Raw genomic sequence first — 20,793 nt, 5'->3', positions numbered from 1 at the left:
TTATTTGATGAAACGAAGAGCCTTTGGCTCTCGAAATGAGTTACCTGAAGACTCTAATGTCTAATGTGCGAAAGGGGATTTAATTATTTCTTTTATAAAATATGCAGTGAAGTACCTCATCGTAGACATTAAAGTGAAGTGAAGCAAAATGCAATATGACTTGTCGCCCAACTACGACTATGCAATTTGTGCACATTCTAAAGTGTAACTCTTTGTGAAATATATCAATATAACATGTACTTCGAAACAAATTTATGTACGTATATTTACCGTTAACGTTCTTTTTAGAACTAATATACTCTATTGTAATATGTGAGTAATTGTGGCGTCTAAAACAACATTTTTAATGAATCGTACGTTGTGGATTTAATAATTTGAAATTGTAATATTTTTACAAATTTATTAATGCTTACGCATTTGCTTCTTCAAGATGTTTGGGAATTTTCGCTTCAGGAGGCATGGGATGAATTCCCTGAAAAATTTCCTGATAGTTTTATGGACTGTGTACATTTTTCCAATGTCTTGGAATGTTGTGTAACTTAATTTCAAGAAATAAAAAGTTCAGAAAAAAGAAAATCAATGGGTGGAGAGAAAGTAGAGCAGGAATTAATCGACGGTGCCACTTTTACTACTATCCTATCATTCACTTTACCCGTATCAATAAGACTTTTTGACATTTTTTGTAAATTAACTCTATGTTGATGAATTGGCGACAGGATATTTTCAAAAAGACGGTGCCACAGCACACGCAGTTGGAACCACAATTGCTTTGTTACGAAAGTTTTTTGCCGTCGAAACAAAGAAAAGCTCTGACCATCGAAGTCTTATGATTTTACACTGGCAGATTTTTTCCTATTTCATATCCGAAAATAGTTATTTACATTCGCGTGTGGTAACTTACATTTTACAGCGCGAAATAAATTTGAAGCACGACGGCGAAGCCGGAGTGCTTTAATGATTGAGCGCTGTAAAATGGTTAACGCACAAGATTTGTATTAAACTTTTTGGCCGACAATTTTTAAAAATTATTTATATTTTTTATTAAATTTCACATAAAGTCAGAAATAAAACAAACATAACTGTCAATGAATATGTCAATTACAGTAATCTGTAACTGGTGCACAAAAATACACAAGATGGCGTAGCTCCGTTTGAACTAAAAAATATTCGAAATTATATGATACATTGCTGTTCAACAATAAATAACTTATGTATTTGGCGCTTTAATCATTATATTTTCGTTGTGTAAAGAGATTTTTATTTATAAACGTCTAGGAAGAGCGGACAATTTGGGCAATTTTTACGCACGCCGGGTGGTAAACATCCAGGATGACTGTAAATTTGATCTTTCCGAAGATGTCATTTGAATGTTAATTTGACGTTTACATGTCAGGAGGCCAAAAAGTCAATTTACTGCACCCCCACTGACAACGTAAATGAATTGATATACCAGGATGTTATTCATTACGACGAAGTTAAATGTGCTTAGAATAAAATGGACAACATATCAACATTTCTTGCAGCGTGTTAGTAAAATAAATGTTCTTAAACATCACGTGTTTACTTTGTTGTTCTGAATCACGTATTGCAAAAATAATAACAAAAAGAGGGGTAGTACAAAATCCGTTTTTCCAACTTGACACCAAGTTGGAATTAGGAACAGAAAGATATACGATCGATTTTTGTAAATTTTGCTACTAAAATGATATAGTCCATAAGGTGGTGAATAGAAAAAGATCTATCTTCTGCTTTAATATATATGTGAAATATTTTAGGAAAGTTTCATTTATGTGTAGAATAGGAAATTTTGATATTCTAAAAAAATACAGAAGCGGTCTCCTAAATGATTAGTTGATTACTTTAAATCTGCATTTGAAACCAAAATGAAGAATTTACTGAGAAAATCTCTTTAGAAATATCAAAAACTGCATAGTGATATTTTATACTTTATTTTAGTTTAAAGTACAGCCTTCTTCCACTTCAAACTTCACGTTTGTTACCAGTTTTCTGAAAAATAAAGTGGCTTAACACAGGATGACTCAAAAAAGTGATGAATGAAACAATTTGTTGTTGGTCAAATCGAGCAAGGCTCACCCACTACTGTTGTAATTAGAACTATACTTTACCTATCAAATTGATAAACACATAACGGAGTTGATTTGAAAAGTTATCAAGTTAGCCTGGTTTTTTGATAGAAGAAAACGTAGCGAAAAACGCATGACTTTCATCCATACTTTTGCATGTAAGTGATATTGTATTGACAAGGTTGTTAAAACACGTTAAGCCGCAATAAAAAGAGGCAAGGATCAGTTGCGCGCTGCGGTCACAAATATTTGCATATAAATATATTTTTATGGATTAATACCATATACAGTTATTGCCTGTTATAATAGTGTTACGATTGAAGATCGACGTGGGTAAAACTCAACAATTTATTTCTTAATAACTCGAATTTACACGACTGATTACACAGCGATTATGTACAAAATAATTCCGGCGCAACGTGGCTAGATTCTGTCTTCACTGAACAAACTGAATAACCCTCGTTCCCGAGGGTGGCCTTTATTTAAACCTGTACGTTCCTCTCGGTGGATCGAGAATGCCGCTCGGGATTTTTCTGGGCCCCGCAATCGAGACTTTCGGCAACCCGTTCCAGACTTGTCTTTATGGAACGCCGCTCGTCACCGATGATGACTCACCCATCATCGTCGCACCTACCAGAAAGCTCTCGACGGCCCATAGACGTCGTACCGGGGCGGCGTATGGGTTCATTTCGTAACAATAGCTTATTTTGGGTGTGTATAAATCATTGAATATATATGTACAGAGCTGAATTTTTTTTATTGATCGTAAATTTTCTAGCAATCGGTGCATCTTGTTAAAAATAGAACATTTTGTTGAATTTTTTTTTTATATGTGTATAGAATCAATTTTTAGAAAAGCGAGTCTGTTGACCTTTTTGTTTTATACCTATTAACTAAATTATGATATATCAGAAACGCTGAAGACTAGAAAATTTTTCGAATTTCTAAAAAATTAAGAAGTTAAAATTGACTGTGGAACTAATGAAACTAAACGGTGCAGATTTCTTCTTATCGACTATATAGATATCTCTTGCTAATGATAATTGATAACCCTTAATCGCCAATTTGCGGGCAAGTATTCCATAACTTTTTTGGAAATTAGACCAGCCACAGGGGTAAATTAACCGTCGCGCGCAAGTGACCCATTCCATGTTAGTTATCATTACCTAAATTTTGGATTTATTGGAGAGATACTACATAAGGTTTAGAAAAAGTCAACGCCAACTTGATGAGTGTTTTCAACTGAACAACCGATATGTGTCTTTCCCAAAATACTGACGTCATCACAAAATTTTCTTGTGAAAAACTCCCTTGATTCATACGCATAGTTATGCTTTTTTATCGATAGTTTAACAGTCCACAATTCCACATATCTTTATTTGGGGTTATCATGAAAAATAAAATTCGCGAAATCAAGTTTTGTTTTTCCAAGAAAGTGGATTTGTTTGAGTGTGTTTCACGGGTGAGAGAAATATTGTCAAAATAAGCTTAGACCCATTTTTACTTACCGAGTTAAGGGAAAGAAGTATTGTAACAGGATCTATCGGGCTACTCGTTACTTTCATGTTTTCTCGACGTTTCATGACCCCTAGAATACGAAAAAAGTGGTTACCCGTTTCGGTCTGTCTGTCGCCTCTGTCAGTTTTTATTAGATAGATAATCTTCGGAACTACTGGACCGATTGTTGTCAAATTTTTTATGTATGTCAGAAATATAGTGTAAATGATAAAACGCTAACCAAAATTTCGCTAATCATCACATCCCCATCAACGAATTGATGACGTCCGTTTATTATATTGCATAATTAACGTTATCTAAATTTTATGAAATAATATATTCCTGTACTTGTAGTTTACGAAGGCTCTGTGTCAAAACAGCGCAGGTCAAAACAGCGCAAGACAAAACAGCGCGGTCATAACAGCGCTGGGACAGAAGAGCGCAGGACATAATAGCGCTGGACAAAACAGCGCATAGTCAAAAGAGCGTTGGATAATAAAGCGCATAGCCAAAAGAGCGTGAGACAAAAAAGCGCTTTATCGTTTATGCTTAGAGATTTAGAAACTAGAAGAATTAAGGTAATTTCGTGAACATGTACTCCGACAACTAGTAATAGTAATAAAAAATGGATCTAGAAATAGTGGCCCTGTTCGGTCGATTCATTGTGGTTTGTTTGATCTTTTTTAGATAACTACACTGATTTAGCATTATTACATAGCTGTCAGACTGTCACCAAAAATAGACTTCGAAAAGTCACAAAAAATTGCAACATTCTTTTCCACAATGGCCACAGATACCGAGTTGATAGAAACCAAGTTAGCTTCTTGGGGATGTTCAAAAAGCGGACGTAAAGGTGGACTCATCGCGGGCGCTGTTTATAAAAGGGAAACCATTCCACATAATCACGCAACCAGTCCTGTAGAAACTGAGGCTTTATTGGTAAAGAATACAATAAGAAAATCGGCTGTGGAAAACGATGGCAAACCTAAGACGATGATATAACGTCACAGACTGAAAACGGAAAAATACACTTTTAGCAGAGTTATTGTGTGGTACCACCCGGAGTTCTCGGCCGCTCGGCTCTCGTCGGGTGTTCGGTACCACCCCCAAATTCATTCATCACCGCCCTCCTGGACGAATGGGTGGCGGACGAGAGTCACCAACAACCCGTCAACGGGCACACGTCGCAAAAATACATAAATATTTTCATAATCAAGTATACATAATGACATGTACATAATATCAATAAATCGTTGTTAAAAGTGCACGTCGTTCCACAAATAATAATCACTACAGTTTCCACAGTTATAGATGATTATTTAAAGTTTGCTGCTTAAAATTTATTTTTGTAATTATAGTAGCAGTATTAGAAATATATTAATTGAGAATTTTTTTATACTCTGTTTAAAATGACTGCGCTGTTGTTGCCGCGCTCATTTGTACAGGCGCTCTTTCGTATTGCGCTGTTTTGTCGAACGCTATTTTGACTCGGCGCTGTTTCGGGCTGCGCTGTTTTGTCCATGCGCTCTTTTGTCCCAGCGCTATTACGTCCGCGCTGTTTTGACCTGCGCTGTTTTGATACAGAGCCGTTTACGAATATGCCTTGATTTAGTACATATAGTATCTTGATTACACAAGAATGGTTCACGCCATTGAAAGAATACAGTAATGTCGCACCTGCGTTTATTTAATAATAATAAAATAATAATTATCACAATAACAGTTAGCTCAAAATTATATTCGGCCCGTTTCGCTCCATCGTGGCTTATTTAATTAAGTTAGTCCTCTCCTCTGCTTTCCTTTGACTGAACAAAATCAATCAAATTCCATTTTCTTTTAACGGAGATGCTTATTATCGGAACGTACCGATAGTCTAATTCTTTCGAAGTATAAACATAAACAGTTGAAGTTACCCATCTATTTATTGAAAAAACCTTTTTTCTGCGAACCATTCCAAAAGTTTATTTTTTAATTTTAATACTGTCGTTTCCAAAAAATTTCGGACAGATGAAATTCGCATGAAAGTCAATATCACCATTGCTTTTTATTCATCGGATGAGAACCTGATTTGCTCATCTTACCTGAAATTTTTTGGAAACTACTCTATGAACAACTAAAAATTACATATGTATTATTCTTCTGAAGTTAAAAAGTAACTGATTTTTAATTCTAGAATTAAAAACTTTCCAAACCAAGTTACTTTTGAAAATAATAAAAATTTGGTTTAAGGTTACTTTGAATTTTATTTCGTATTATATACAGGGTCATTATAAAATATTGTAGTCGAAGAAGGCCATGATTTTGGTGACATTTTGTGCCGCCTTTTTCAGTTTTGTGGAAAGGATTACACTAATATTGGAATTTTTATTTTCAACGCCACATTAGTTGACATTAGCGGCTGCACTGTTTCAACGCTTCATCAAATTCTGTCAGATGTCAATAATTTTTTCGTTTGTACTGGTACGTTTTCCCTCACTTTGTGCGTTAATTGACTTGTCTTGTTTTCATTTTTGCTGTCTTCCCCTTTGTTAGAACTTTAATAAGTGTCTCAAAAAACAGTTTTTATCAAAACTACAGATCATTGTGGAATAATCTCAGGTAATGAACAGAGAGGAATAACTATGGTCAGTGTTACAAATGATTTTTTTAGTTCTTTGGCGCAATCATCATGCCTATTACCGTAATGGGGTGTTAAATGAGGATGGGGATGGAGTGTACTCTGTGGAGGCGTCTAAAAACGAGTATCTAGTGAAATGTTCTGTTGTCATTGATGAAGAATCTTTGAAGACGCTATATGGCGAATTATGGCCAGATTTAACGACACTGGTAGCATTTCTAAGTGAAAACCGACGGGGAGACCTCAAGTTAGTGAAGACGTTGTTGAAGATTTAAGGATGAGAATGGAACAAAGTCCGAATAAAGCTTTGTCAAAAATCTTTACTGTCCGGAGTACCATACAGCTCATGTCAGAAAATCGTAAAAGAGAAGTTACATATGCATCCATACAAGATTTTGTTGGTTCAGGAGCTGCAACCAGCTGATTTTCCTTGCCGCGTTGGGTATTGTAGTTGGTTTCAAGCTGATATGGACGATAACGGGATTCTCGATTTGTCGTTCTTTTCGGATGAAGCCTGGTTTCATCTGTTAGGCTATTATGTAAACTGACAGAACTTCAGAATTTGGTGTATAGAAAATACTCACGCTTTTGAAGAAACACCATCACACGCAATGAAGGTTGGTGTGTGGTTAGCTGTTTCCAGACGACGATTCATAGGCCTGATACTTTTTCAAGTAAATGAATGTGATCAATAAACAAAATTAGATGTAGAAAGTGTATGTAGGTACTGCAATAAAGTTTTTTATTTTCAGTAACTTTCATTTTTCTTTCGGTGTTAGTTGCATTCTCTTAATTTAAAACTTACTTCAACTTACTGTTTAGTAATAATTGTAATTTTACTATTAGGAAAGTTAAAAATCTTTATTAAACATTCTGTTGTTTCAAGAGATCTCATAATCATCTACAGAACTCTTAACACTATGCTCCTGAAATTTTATTGGTTTTTTCATCTTTTTTGTTATAGAAATTTTGAAAAATCTTGATATTAGGATGGCCATGTGGGCGTGTTTTGAGTAGAACCTCTTTGACATTCCTGTTATGCAGATCTGGCATGTTTCAGATATCTAGAAACTGCAAAGCTGAAGGTAATGTTTGGACATAGCAGTTTTCACCTATTGTAGGGATGAAGATCAAGGCTTTCAGTTGTGTTTTTTCAAGAGAAAAGCACCGGCACAAACGACGTCTGCACAATGTTTTGACGATTCCTTCCAATTTACAAACTGAACTTTCGCGGGATCACAACTTTGGCAAAATTATTTACTGCAAAAACTCATTAGGTACTCATAGTGTTCGTTAACTGTGATAAGACTTGCTCTGCCATTGTCCATTACGTGATTTTTCACAATTTTTACCTTCAGGGTACCTATAAAAATGTAATTTTTTAAATAATTACCGTGTTCATTGGTTTCGACAAACTTAACCTCACTTTTTGGATTTCATTATTTGAAAAATTATTGCTTCTTTGCAAAACAGACCAGATGATTTATTCTGTTCAACTCCAATCGACTTTCCAAGGTGTAATTCATGACAAAGCCCTTAAACGTTTTTCTGACAATTTACAATTTTTGAAACTGAAATGTATTGCAGTGGCGTTCACAAATGCTGGATAACACTGCAACCCTTAATGCTCTGGCCTGGCGTCTTTTCGTGTCTATTTAAAATGAAATTAAATCGCAAACCTGGCATATCAATTTTTGACACATTTGATAGATTTGTTTCGACGTTCGTGACATTTCAAAAGAGTTGAAATCATTTTGGTGATTAGCGGCACGAGAAAAATTTCAATTGTTTTTCATAGGTGAGTTGACTACAGTATTTTATAATGACCCTGTATAATATGTTAAATAATACGGTTTTATTTAGAAGCATGCTATGCTGTGGCGTAAATAACAGACAAGACGAAATGTATATATTTAAATAGATAACGAACGGGAAAACATATATTATCAATGCATGCTTAACTTCGACGGCTTATGCTTAACCATGGAAAGAATTCGACGATTAAGCACATATAAAATTCGCGGCGGTAGAAAATAAAGCGCACTTATAAGCCTATTTCTAGTGAGTTTTCCCATTGGAAAATATTCCAAGCAACATTTAGGAAAGGAAACGTAACGAATGTCAGTTCAGTACTGTACTCTCAAATTGTCAAAAAGGGTGTCCCTTTCTTGATTTGAACAATAAAAAAAGTTGAAACGGCACCGGGAATCGAACCACGGTCCCTCCATGTGCAATCAGAGCTTTATTTATAAACACTGAAATGAATGATACGATTAGTTAAATGGGTAATTGTTACTCCTTCTGATACGGATTTTACAATATTTTCAGAAGTAGAAACATGGAGACTATCATCTACTGAAACGGAACTGTTGGATGAGGTGTTAGAATTCAAAGCAGAATTGTTTGTTGTTGTAATAAATTGGTTTGGATTTCTTTTATTTTTGAAAAATGTATTTAAATCGGGAATCTGCTAGTAAAAGAGCGGACGTCCTATGAAAGCAATGTCCAGTATATTTAGATACTGAGATATTTTCCAGCAACAGTAAAAGTTTAAGAATTTTGTTTTTAGTGTCCGGTATGCTGACCCTCACTTCGTTTTCTACTTTTTGTATGTTATCAACCGTCATTCGACAATGTTCGTCTGTTCGACATAGTCGTAGCAACCTACAAAATTTAATTTAAAGTCCAAGATGAATTTTCACTACACTTCACGAATAAAAGTGTCCACTTCTTCCCTCGTTAATATTTTAGACTTTTTTGGACAATAACCCGCCCTCTTGTCCATTTTCTTTTCAAAAACGCTCTTTATTTATGATCATTATTAATACATTTAGTAAATTCCTTATCATACAATAGTTGGCTCAGAGTTGAGGATTTCCAAATTTTGGACTTTTCTTCAAAAAAGTCAAACATAAGCTAAGTTGTGTTGCTCTTTAGATCTACTGAACTACTAGGTCTGAGGTCACTTCCTCATTTCAACTGCACATTTTTAGCAAACTAAAACTCACATCTCTTGTTCTATAATTTTTACAAATAAACAATGAAAAAAGATAATTACTTTCAAGTGTTTTTACCTCTCACGGATAATACATTTTCCGAAATTGTAAAGTGATCACCAAAATATTAAAAGGAAGTTACATTTTTATTCCAGTTTTTGATTCGTAGATAAAATAGTATATAACAAACGTGTTAAAATTGAAATTGTAACTATTATATCATAATATACTATGAGAGATTTTTTTTGTAACGCTAAAATCCATTTCAAATCTAATACGTTGATTTTCGTTTAGAATTTATTGGAAAATTTTGTTATTGTAACCCATTGTGATGTCTTATGGGATGGAAAACAATACAACAATATTATTTTCATAAAGACGTAAAAATATAACTTCTGACGCTGAAGTAATAATAATAAGTAACATATCAATTGTGCAGTGAGTCCTATGGTATTCGTAAACAGAATATAACATAATTTATTTTCTGTGCAGACAGTAATTTTGGAGTGAATTGATCGATCATTTTTATCGACAGAAATTTTTAAAAGTGAGGATTCTACTAGACGTCTGTTAACGAATAATGAGTTTACAGGTTTACATTTTTTCACGCGAATGTTGTTTACATCCTCTCTATAACGCAATCCATATTTTACGTAACCAGCAGGGTTCAATCTCGAAGTCAGTGCTTTAAAACCCACCGCTTCATCATAATCCATTGCACTCGGCTGTCAAGATCAAAGTGATTTGTCATGGTTTATCAACGTCACCATTACCAGTTGTTGACACATGCCGCATAATAATCGTTTCATTAATACGAAATCTCAAACTCCTTCCGCTTCGGCAACCACACAAATTAATCGAGAAATGTGCAAATGCTCACACGTGAGCAAACCCAATGAGGCCTGAAATTGCCAGGAATGCGTCCATTCGAGAATTCCAAAAAAGCGACCCAAATTATCCAAAATTTTATAATACGTTGCGTATTATTTGTTGTGCTTTTTCGACTGCGCCATTGTCGGTCGGCGACTAAAAGCATCAATGAAGTGCGACAACACAAAAAAATCATTTACTCAAGTGGAAAAATCCAACAAAAGACTCAAGGAGAGAAGTTTTTCTATTGAAGAGAAGTACACCTTGTTAATAGCCGCTGACCGTAGAGATGAGAGAGCCGAACACATTCAGTATTTATCGGTCGCAGAAGGACGAGGCGGAAATCAGTCATAGAGCGACAAATGTCAGGGCCCTAGACAACAATGAGAACTTGCTAAATTCGGCCGCACGGAGGCGCGACAACCGCTCCCAGCAGGACGAGGTGGAGGATAGAGCTTTTCTTTACTTATATTGCCCGTGAGACGCTTTTCAGAAAAGTTTTTCTCGCGTTCAGAGAAAAGATACATCCATAATTTTCAAAGTATTCGTTTTATATATTTATTTGATACCTTCTCTGCATGACAAAAGTAAAACTCTGATTTAATTTTGTTAGTAGTCAAACACCATTAGTGGACGCAGCACATTCATGGGATTCGCACATTTCACATTATCCTTTGCACTCTGCGGTAGCAATATATGTAATATTCATACGCGCGAGAGGGTAAAAGTACAAAACTACTTCCACTGAACTCCTCTCACCTTGGAAATACAACCAGGAATGCTGCAACTTTTTCGTTTTTCACAGTGCGGCTAGAGCAAATAATTTTTCACCAGGGAACACTAAATCTTATAACACAACAGGTCATTGACCTGAAGTTGCAGTTTTTATAAAATTTTCGATAAAATGACGTCATCGATTTTCGGGGAGCAGTAAGTACATGCATTAATTAATTAAGCTTCTCAAAATAAATTAGAGTAATCTCTTGTAAAATATTTCACATCATAACTGTTATGTTTTTGCAACATTATTAGTGGAAAATGTTTAAACGCAATAGCAGAATATTAAATTACAACCAGAATGATCCAAGAAAATGCATCCGAAATAATTTTTTTAAATAAATACATATCACTAAATTAATCTCGGTATGTTTATACAATTCCGCTAAAATGAATAACTTAATTTTCGTAATAAATTTAAAAATTTAATGGCTCAAATTTTATATTTTTAAGGCAACACATATAGGTAAAATTAAGGTAAAGAGTAGGGGTGGACTATTAAACTATATCTTATGTAAATGACCATGTTGTGACATATTTCATGCGGCATTATTTTATTATGTTCAGGCGCGGATACAGGATTTCGTTTAGAGGGGGGGGGGGGGCAATTTTTGTGCGATTTTACCTATCTCCCAGAAATTCGTTCTAAACAAAAAAATATATAAAATTTTAGCTAATATACTCTTTTTCACATAATGTGGGTGATGTTTGGTTGTTTTCGTTACACGTATAGTGTACAGTAGAACCTCGATAATCCGAATTAATTGGGAAAAAGGTGTGTTCGGATTAACGATTTCTTCGGATCAGCGATTTTCCCAAAAATCTGAAAGGGAATTGAATAACAACTTCATACACAGTTGAAAACAAACTTCAAGAAATAAACCTTAATTTTATTAAACAAAATTAAAGAATTCTTAAGCAACAATGGATGATAAATACAGTCTAAAAAAATATTACTCTGTGACCATAAACACGCTATCTTTTTGGAATCTATCGAGATCTATCCCCTGAATTTTTTCAGAATTTTTAGATCAATTTTTCAAAAATGAAATTTTTCTTTATGTATTACCTCCATTTTGCAAATGTCGACCCATTCTCGACGATTGTCGAAATTTAACTAAATACATTTTCTTGTAGATTTTGGGCCTCATTTCTTCGATAACTTCAACCTTTTTTCCAGAATTAGTTAAGTAATTCAGTGCATTGAAATATTGCTATTTTTAAAAAATTCAAAATATTCCATACAACATATGTAAAAAGATCTTGCGTCATTTTTGCAAGTAGGTGCGTGTTTCCAAGTTCAGTTCGGATCGCAGAGTTTTTGTTTGGATTAAAGGAGCTTCGACTTCAAATAGTCTCTGTTCGGATTACTGGATGTTCGGATAATCCTGAATTCGGATTATACAGGTTGTACTGTATTTACAAAATGAAATGCGATTTCAAAATTTTGAAATTCGTCAAAATAAAGTACTACGTCGTGTGTCAAGGGGGGGGGGGGCAATTGCACTCATTGCCTGATTATGTTTTGAGATAACGCCATCAATTTCTTGGCGGGAGGAATGAACAAATTTTGGTTGGCATCTTAGTCCCTTATATATGTATAATGATTACTTATTGGTATTAGTTCGTTAGCTCTGATATGATTTGTCTAATAAAATTGCTTAATTACGATGGACGGCAAATGGCAGGTAGAGGTGTAGGCATAATGAATAATATCTAATAATAACAATGTCTAAAATCAAATCCTTATAATAATAAAATTTTCTTAAAAATTTGTTTACACAAGTAAATAATGAATACAAAAAAAACTGGTCGAAGGTTGTTTTGAGAGAAGTTCCCTAGCCCTGGAAGTATAATCCGACAAATCCTGCTTCTTTAAAAAATTGGTCGAAGTTTATTTCGACACTTCCCCCGTTCCTGAAGTACAAGTCTGACAAATTCCGCTCCTTTGAAAAGTTATAAAATTAAATGTTGCGATGTTTGTTTTAGCATAACCTATATAAAGTAAAAACCAACGGCATAAATACGATCCCATTGCCCCTGCGTCTAGGAGTATATTATTGTATAACATTTAAATCATTTTAAAATAGAATTCTTTGAAGTGACGTCGTCAAAATGTTGGTGGGGAGGATTAACCAAATTTTGGTTAGCGTTTTACCATATACAATATACATACAAAATTTGACAACAGTAGATCCAGTAGTTTCGGAGATTTCATCTCTAACAAAAATCGACACATACGTCGTACTGACAGACAGACAGACAGAAATGGGAGACTACTTTTTTCGTACTCTAGGGGCATAAAAAATCGAGAAAACATAAAAGTGACCATTCACCGATGGACTCGATTACTACACTTCCTTAGCTTGCACGCAGAAAGTAAAACTATTGTACAAACAGAAAAAACAAGAAAATGATTTCATTGTCTTAAATTGTAGTAATAAAGACAACAGTACATGGAATATTATAAATAATGCAAAGGTCTAATCGGAAAAGTTAAACAATCACATGAATAGAATATTACTCCGAATGGTGTTTTATAATCCATTAAGGGAGATGTTAATACATTCAACAATTATTTTTCATATAAAAAATTGCTCAATATTAATTGTGGTTTACTCAAACATATTATTCCTAAATATATATGTAAATTTATACTCTTTAAGGGCCGGTTGCATAAACGCAAATCAAATTTAATCTCTGATTAAGAACAATTGTAACTATGATAATAACAATCGTTACTATGCCCTTAGTCTGCAACAGAAGAAGAAATTTTGGGCATTATTTCAAAATTAAAAAACTCCAATTCATCTGGTTTTGACGAAATCTCTAAGAATCTACTTAAAAAAATTAGACACTGGTTTTAGACCATTGACCTGCATAGTTTATTTTTAAGCCGAGTGAGTACTCAATAATCGATCGATTAGTTTATGCAATAGTGTCTCTAAAATCCAGGGGCGGCTGGTGTCAGGGAGCACAAGGGCACGTGCCCCTCCAAAATTAGAACGTCTACAAACACACTGGACATAGCAAAATAGTAATTTTCAATATTTAAAAAATTATCCGGGGATTTGGGTCGTAATTATCAAAACTAATTTTTTTATCTCGCCCCACTTATATAAAATGTATCAAAACTTATCATCTAAAGATGTTCTGTTTTGGATATATGATATCTTGCTAATGAAGTGCTGATAAAAGCCGGAGACGGAGACCGAGTCATCGCTGATTTAGACGTTTTGTTTACATCATTGCCATGGAAACCTTGCGTCCAGTCGCGATATTGAAGTGGAATTGGGTCGTGTTCCGACAATGCCCAGCAGCAGTAACTCAATTGCTGCTTCTAACTAAAATCTAGATTATGAAACTTCTGTTAAGATATGTGAACATTTCAGACTCTTGGGTGTAACTATTAATATTAAGATATCCCATTATTCAGTACATGCAGAACTGTAAGGATTATTGGTGATCTAAAACACAAAGATTTTTATATTGAAAGGGTTTTGTGTTTATGGGTTGTAATCTGTATAATAAACTACCATGCCGTATAGAAGATTTGACCAATTTTGAAAGTCATTTATAGTCTGAGCGAATATTCATAGTGCCATATGGTATAGTGTGTTTACGTGTACTTGAAGTTTATTTTGTATGCCGTGTTATACATATATGTATAACATGTTTCTTTCTTTTTAATATTGTATTTACTATAGGATACTGTTTAAAAAAAAAGATTTATTGTTATTACATCATATTATATTATTATCATTTTCAACAGTCGCAACAGGAACGCCATGTTTTTGTAATCGCTTTTAAACTCTAGTGCCAACGAAAATAGATAAGTAAGCAAAATACAAAATTCACCAGAGGCATTTTTATTACCATCAAAAAATCCATTTCGAACTCAACACAAATTTATTGGTCTCTCCCTTTTACTTCCGTTAATGTAAATTGGAGACGCAGTGAAAGGAACCAACTACTTTGGCTCACTGCCAAAGCAGTTAAGAACACCACTTGCCTAATGAACGCAGGTTATAAATCTCAACTGGACAATACCATAATAATACAGCAGTCTGTGTTTACTGAATTTACCTCGTATATCATACATAAATAATCCCAATCTTAGATTTAAAGTGTAGAAACGCAAAAACATAGTGAAATATGTTTTTGCGTTACAAGTGACAGTTAAAATAAAGTATTATAAGATGGTCGTACAGGCAAATATATAATACAGTATTTTTAAACCCTTCACAGTTCTAATCTTCTGAAAAGTAACTCGGTACACTGTCATTAAATCAAACATGCTGTGATCCCCGCAACACCGTAATTTTAGACACACTGTCCACCGGTTTCAACACCTCTCCCTTACTACACTTTCTTCTCGAATGTTTAGTCGATGAGATAACAACAGATCAGTTGAAACTTCTTAGCAGTGCATCGAAATTTTCTGTGTTGTTAATCATTTCCACCAACAATGTGATGACATATCATTATTACAATTATATAAATTTTATAAAATAACATTAGTGATTTACGAATTCGCCCTCAGGTTTTCCCCGAGGCATCCAAGTTTTCGAAAAAAATCCAAATTACTCGTATATGTATACCAACATTTTATACGAGCCCTAACAACTAAATGTTCGGACACGTATTCTTTTATACAAAAAAATGTAATTTAATGAAAAAAAAATGTATTTTACAAAAACAAAACTAGAGTAATATATAAGTAGGTATCTTTAATGCAATATTCTCAACAAAAATTGTAATATTATTAACTTAACAAAATTATAACACAACAAGAAGCTGATATGAACGAATAAACTTGGCAACTAAATATTCGGACATGAGTATTTTTTTTTACTTAGTATGGTGTAACATCTCCTTTTGCTTTGATTACTGCGCGTATCCTTGCAAGCATAGTACTTACAAGACTTCTGCAGCATTCAGGAGTAAAACTTGCCCAAACTTCGTCGATTTTTGCTTTTAAACCTAAGAGTGTTCGTTGGGGGTTGTTACCCAAAACGGATTTTATGTCGTGCCAAAGTGTCTCAATGACATTTAAGTCAGGGCTGTTCGCAGGCCATGAAAGGACTCTTATATCATGATCCCCAAACCATTTCTTAGTACTTTTTGCGGTATGACATGATGCACCGTCCTGTTGAAAAATATAATCGTTGTCCGGATACAGTTTTTCAACAGAGGGCAACAAACTGTTTTCTAAAATTTGTTGGTATTTCATGGCGTTAATAGTCGTTTCCACCAATTCATAATTCCCCAACCCTTTAGCTGACATGCATCCCCACACCATTATTCCTTTAGCAAACTTTACAGTTCGTTTTAAACAGTCTTTATTGAACGCTTCACTTTTTGATCTTATCACTCTTCTCCGCAAATCTCCCACGCACACATCAAATTTTGACTCGTCACTAAAAATGACCTTTGACCAATCTTCCATGGTTCATGCCAGCTTAGACTTTGCCCAGTTGTACCTATTTTTCTTTTGATTTGCCGTTATTAAAGGTTTTTCTTTGGCCTGTAACGGCACGGTGGAACAAATGTAAACCAAAAACTTAAAAATTACCTTATAAAAACTTAATCCTGACTTGTGAATCCATTTCCTACAACATTCTCGTGACAGCTTATGCCCTATTTCATCCGTCCATTGTGCTGTTATGTCCCGCAATGTGTTTCTTCGATTTTTTTTACAAAGTTTTACAAGGAGCCTTTGACTTCTTTCTGAAACTAATTTCGGTCTTCCTGCACTTTTTCCTTTAACGTCTAGTCCACCAGTTTCGCGATAATGTGAGATTATATCCGCTACAGTGGACTTTGCTAAATTCAGTTCTTCACTAATTTCCCGAATTTTTTTACCTTGGAAATACTTCTTTACAATAAGTGCACGTAATGATTTTTCAAGTGGACGTCCACGAACCATTTTGTTAAAGAATATATATATTTTTCTATGGATCTTACAACACAGTTAGGTTAAGCAGGAAGAGGAGAATGATATTTATTAACAATCAAACAATTCACACCGCCTACTTAGTGAAAATTAATTTTTTTATTTATTTGTCCGAATAATTAGTTGCCAAAGTGTATTCACTTTTTCTGAAAAATCCACAGTCATATCTGAATTAAAATTCTATGTAAAGTAAAACATTCAACTTTTTTATTAAAAACTATTCTTTGAAATCTTAGCTTCCTATTTTTATGTGATTTGATAATAAAAATTAAAAATTAATTCATAAAGAGTGGTTTTTGAACGCTCCGATTAGTTTGTCCGAACATTTAGTTGTTAGGGCTCGTAGTAATGTAAGCGGAGCTCGCACAAGAGTATTCGATTGCTTATAGCTTACTGTCGGCGAGTTCGGACTAGTAATGCGGAGGTCGAGCACGTTCGATCGTCACATGGGCTTTTTTGTTTCTTACACTGTTACTACTGTTAAATATGTTTTTATTGATCAAATCAAAATCGGTACACTCTATTGTTTCATTATTAATTTTACACTCCACGTATTGGAATTGATAACGTCTCCTTGCTGAAATGTTGATCAGAACAAATGGAAAACTCACTAGAAATACAGGCATAACCTTGCGCTTTATAAATAAACGCATTCATATTTTTGGAGCGGTTGTTAATTCCGCACCAGATCAAACATAAACTATAGTTTATAAGATAGTGTGTTTTTGTTACACAATGCGTTTTAATCAAAGGCGTTGGCGGAGTATGGGTAATTAAAATATGATATATTAATTGATCAAAAAAATATATGCAGGATGACATTTAAGAAAAATTGTATGTCGTAGATAAAAACAAAAGAAAATATTTTCCTACATTCTTACTGGCATTATCTACATATTTTTTAATATAGAGGTTATCACAAATAAAAGTTTGCAAAATCAAATTTTATAATTTTCCAAAGAAACGGGATTTGTTGGACTGTACTTCAGGGGCAGTTTTTTTAGCAGTAATGAAACGATAAAACGTCTCTTTGAAAAAAGCTTTTTCTCAAATGTTTACATATTCTGCTAATGAAGTAATTACTGAAAAATCCAATCAGATGAAGTTCTAATTGCACAAAGTAGTTTATTTGTTCATTATTTTTTGCAGCGATTTTTTATGAGACGATAACATTTTTTACATTGTTTATACTTTACGGAAAATTTTTCTAAAACAAATATGTTGGAGGATATCATCACTTCGACTAGACGCGATATTATTCTATATTTGATATTTTTAAAATTTTTAGTAGTTATCAAAAGCATCATTCGGCAGCCCCCATGTACAACCATTACCATTCCGCGCTCACCTCTACCTGAATCAAAATAAACTGACAGCCGTTGATAAATTGCTCCTTATTTATGAAGAATATTTGAGAATGGGCAAAGCTGCTCCGCCCAATGGTCCTCACGTGCACCTTTGGAGACGAAATTTTCCGCTACATCGCCTCCGGGACTCATAACCCAATAATATAGCTTGAGATTTTCAACACTATCTATACCCTATTATTAAATTTTTTAGCGCGAGCTCTCTGCACAAACCCAGGAACTTAACCGATAACAACATTAGACAATAGAAAATGAGGCATTGTCTGAGTTTAAAGCTTTCTCGATGCAATTAAGCTCGGCCTTTCGTTTGACATTTCGCTTATGATTTACGTTGCAGCTGAAAACAATTAGAGTGTAATTGTGTTGCGTATTCTTCAACTAGACAGAGTCAATTTATTTATGAAGACAAGATTCGACATAGGGGCCATTAAGAGGGGTGATTTGCATAGTTGTATGCAAATATAATCGTTGGGTAAACTGAAATCGAAATTGTGGAGTGGAGCTTTGTTAAAGCTCACCTGAGATACACCGGACTTAGTAATTAATAGCGGAGTTACTTCTCGTTCCGGGTTTAGCTAACGACATTTGGAAAGTCAGATTTAATTAGTGGAATTTACAACAAAAATGTAAATGGCATCTTTGAAGGCTGAAAAAGTGAGGTTCAGGATATGAGAAGGATGAAGGAAGCAGTGCAACAGATTTGCATGCAAATAAAAAAAAATGAAAATTTTTATTTATTATTGTGAAAATTAACTTTGCATACTTGCAGAACAATATCTGAAAGAAATATTTTTGTAATAGAACCGTTTTAGCAAATTTCTAATTTTAATTTCTCTTAGCATTTCATAGGAGTATTTTAAAAAATATACTCGAACAGAGATTTGGTTTTATAGCAGTGACAACAATTTACATATTAGTACATAACCCAAAATTAGAGCGACGCCTGCTACAGAGAAAATGTTATTTTTAATTTAAATAATTCGAACATTACTGTGTCCAGTATTCTCATAGCGTATTTGCATAAGCTGTATTTGATTTTTCGAGGGATAATAACTTTCACGTAACACATGTAAATGTAGACAGTTCCTCTTCAATAATATTGTTGAATTAAATTTCCCAGATTAAAATATTAGGATGGAACTCAACTCTGGTAGGTTCTCAACAGAAACATATGAATCTGTTTTAAATATCTTATAATAATCAATAAAATATGTGCTCACAATTCATGAAGAATCAACTCAACTGAATCGTAGATTGATTCATATTATGTATTATGGAAAATTTTTATTCCAGATTAGCACGAACGAAAATTTTGCAATTTTTTGCGCAATTTCGATTTTTCTTCACTTGATTTAATCAGTATATATTTCTTCCTGATTTCCCGTTTCTGTATCTCTGTTTATCGACCGGTGATCTGGTGATCTATCACTTTATCAAATTAAATATTTACCTCATAAATTATGAATACGCTATTCCATATAATGAATTTCACTGAGTTATATCAAATAATTCTCTATCATAGCCATAGCAATAAATAAATTTAATACAGATAAAAATATCAGCTAATCAAACCTCTAACTTGCTGGTTCTTACTGTTGCGAAAAGACTTTTTTTCAGCCATATTCTTTACATTGTTATTATTGGTGTCCACAATTAAAGAACACCGGACGCTTTTTGTTGATTCTCTGTGAGATTTTTAAGAATTTTTTCACAATAATTTACTCCAGGAAGTGGTAACTACGTATCATTTGTAAAACTAATTAAATCAATATCGGTAAACTGCGTAAAAACAATATAATATATGAAAAATAGGTTTAAATGTCATATTAATCACAACATAATCGAGAGGAATATTTTGTTTTGAATACACGAATAAATTTGATGCCTTGAGCTTCGAGAGTGACTAGAACCTTTAAATTTTCTACTTTCTTTCATATTAAAAAAGTTTTGCATTTGAATATTAATTATTAATTTATACGACTGGAAGATGTTACGCTTTGTAAATTTTCATTCATTTGTCGATCAAAAATTCCGAGCTAACGGAAACAGTTTGATTCTTCGTTGACCTCGAGACATGGTAATGCCGAGCGCTTCTGAAGGACTTCAGTCGCCCCCGTCTGAGATGAAAAAGCTAAAAAAAACACACATCCTCCGCTCCCGTTATTTTCCAACGCGGCTAAAGAAAATCGATAATTTTCTTCGTTATTTAAAAGACAGTTCCTTTTGTTTTATATTAACAATATATTGGTAATTCCACATTTTTTATCTTAATACCACGTGAATATAAATGACTATTTTTTTGTCAGGTTGGCAACATGTTTAAAATTTTATGATGGAATACCTCATTATCAAAATTAAACTAGGGCAATTTTCCATCAAATCCGTAAGGGGCGTTAGTCAAAGTTGACAATTGTGAACTGACATATTAACATTGCTGCCATTAATTCAAAGTTGCTAACACAAAAATTTGTTTCAATCATTAATAGTCACTCGATATTTCCAAAAATATAAAACTTAATACTTTGCAATTAAGCATATACCCGAAAATTGAGATTGCTTTATCAAATAATGCCGCTTAAGATAACAATCAGATACCAGTTATTATGCTTAATAGCTTTAAATACTTAAG

At 33.8% G+C, this 20,793-nt stretch overlaps 2 protein-coding genes across 2 annotated transcripts in view; both read right to left on the bottom strand.

Annotated features, from left to right (window-relative positions):
* Positions 1–20,793, bottom strand: part of LOC135126863 (uncharacterized) — a 351,909-nt gene that overhangs the window by 11,548 nt on the left and 319,568 nt on the right. The window lies entirely within an intron of this gene.
* Positions 16,294–16,770, bottom strand: LOC135127321 (uncharacterized). The gene is made up of 2 exons (XM_064053763.1): positions 16,417–16,770; positions 16,294–16,368 (listed from the first exon to the last, which is right to left on the bottom strand). Exons 1-2 carry the CDS (start codon positions 16,768–16,770, stop codon positions 16,294–16,296), a joined length of 429 nt encoding a protein of 142 aa, XP_063909833.1.

Source organism: Zophobas morio, unplaced genomic scaffold (genome assembly GCF_036711695.1).
Source record: "Zophobas morio isolate AGI-343-1 ecotype UQ-CSIRO unplaced genomic scaffold, CSIRO_AGI_Zmor_V1 ptg000011l, whole genome shotgun sequence".
Taxonomy (NCBI): domain Eukaryota; kingdom Metazoa; phylum Arthropoda; class Insecta; order Coleoptera; family Tenebrionidae; genus Zophobas; species Zophobas morio.
Note: the sequence above shows the minus strand (reverse complement) of the source record. Positions and strands in the feature narration are given on the sequence as shown.

What these genes read in the sequence shown, in the direction of transcription:
- LOC135127321 (XM_064053763.1), bottom strand. Translation starts at nt 16,770, where the DNA reads ATGGTTCGTGGACGTCCACTTGAAAAATCATTACGTGCACTTATTGTA. An exon ending in CAGGATTAAGTTTTTATAAG is followed by an intron (nt 16,369 to 16,416) that starts GTAATTTTTAAG and finishes GTGCCGTTACAG; the next exon opens with GCCAAAGAAAAACCTTTAAT.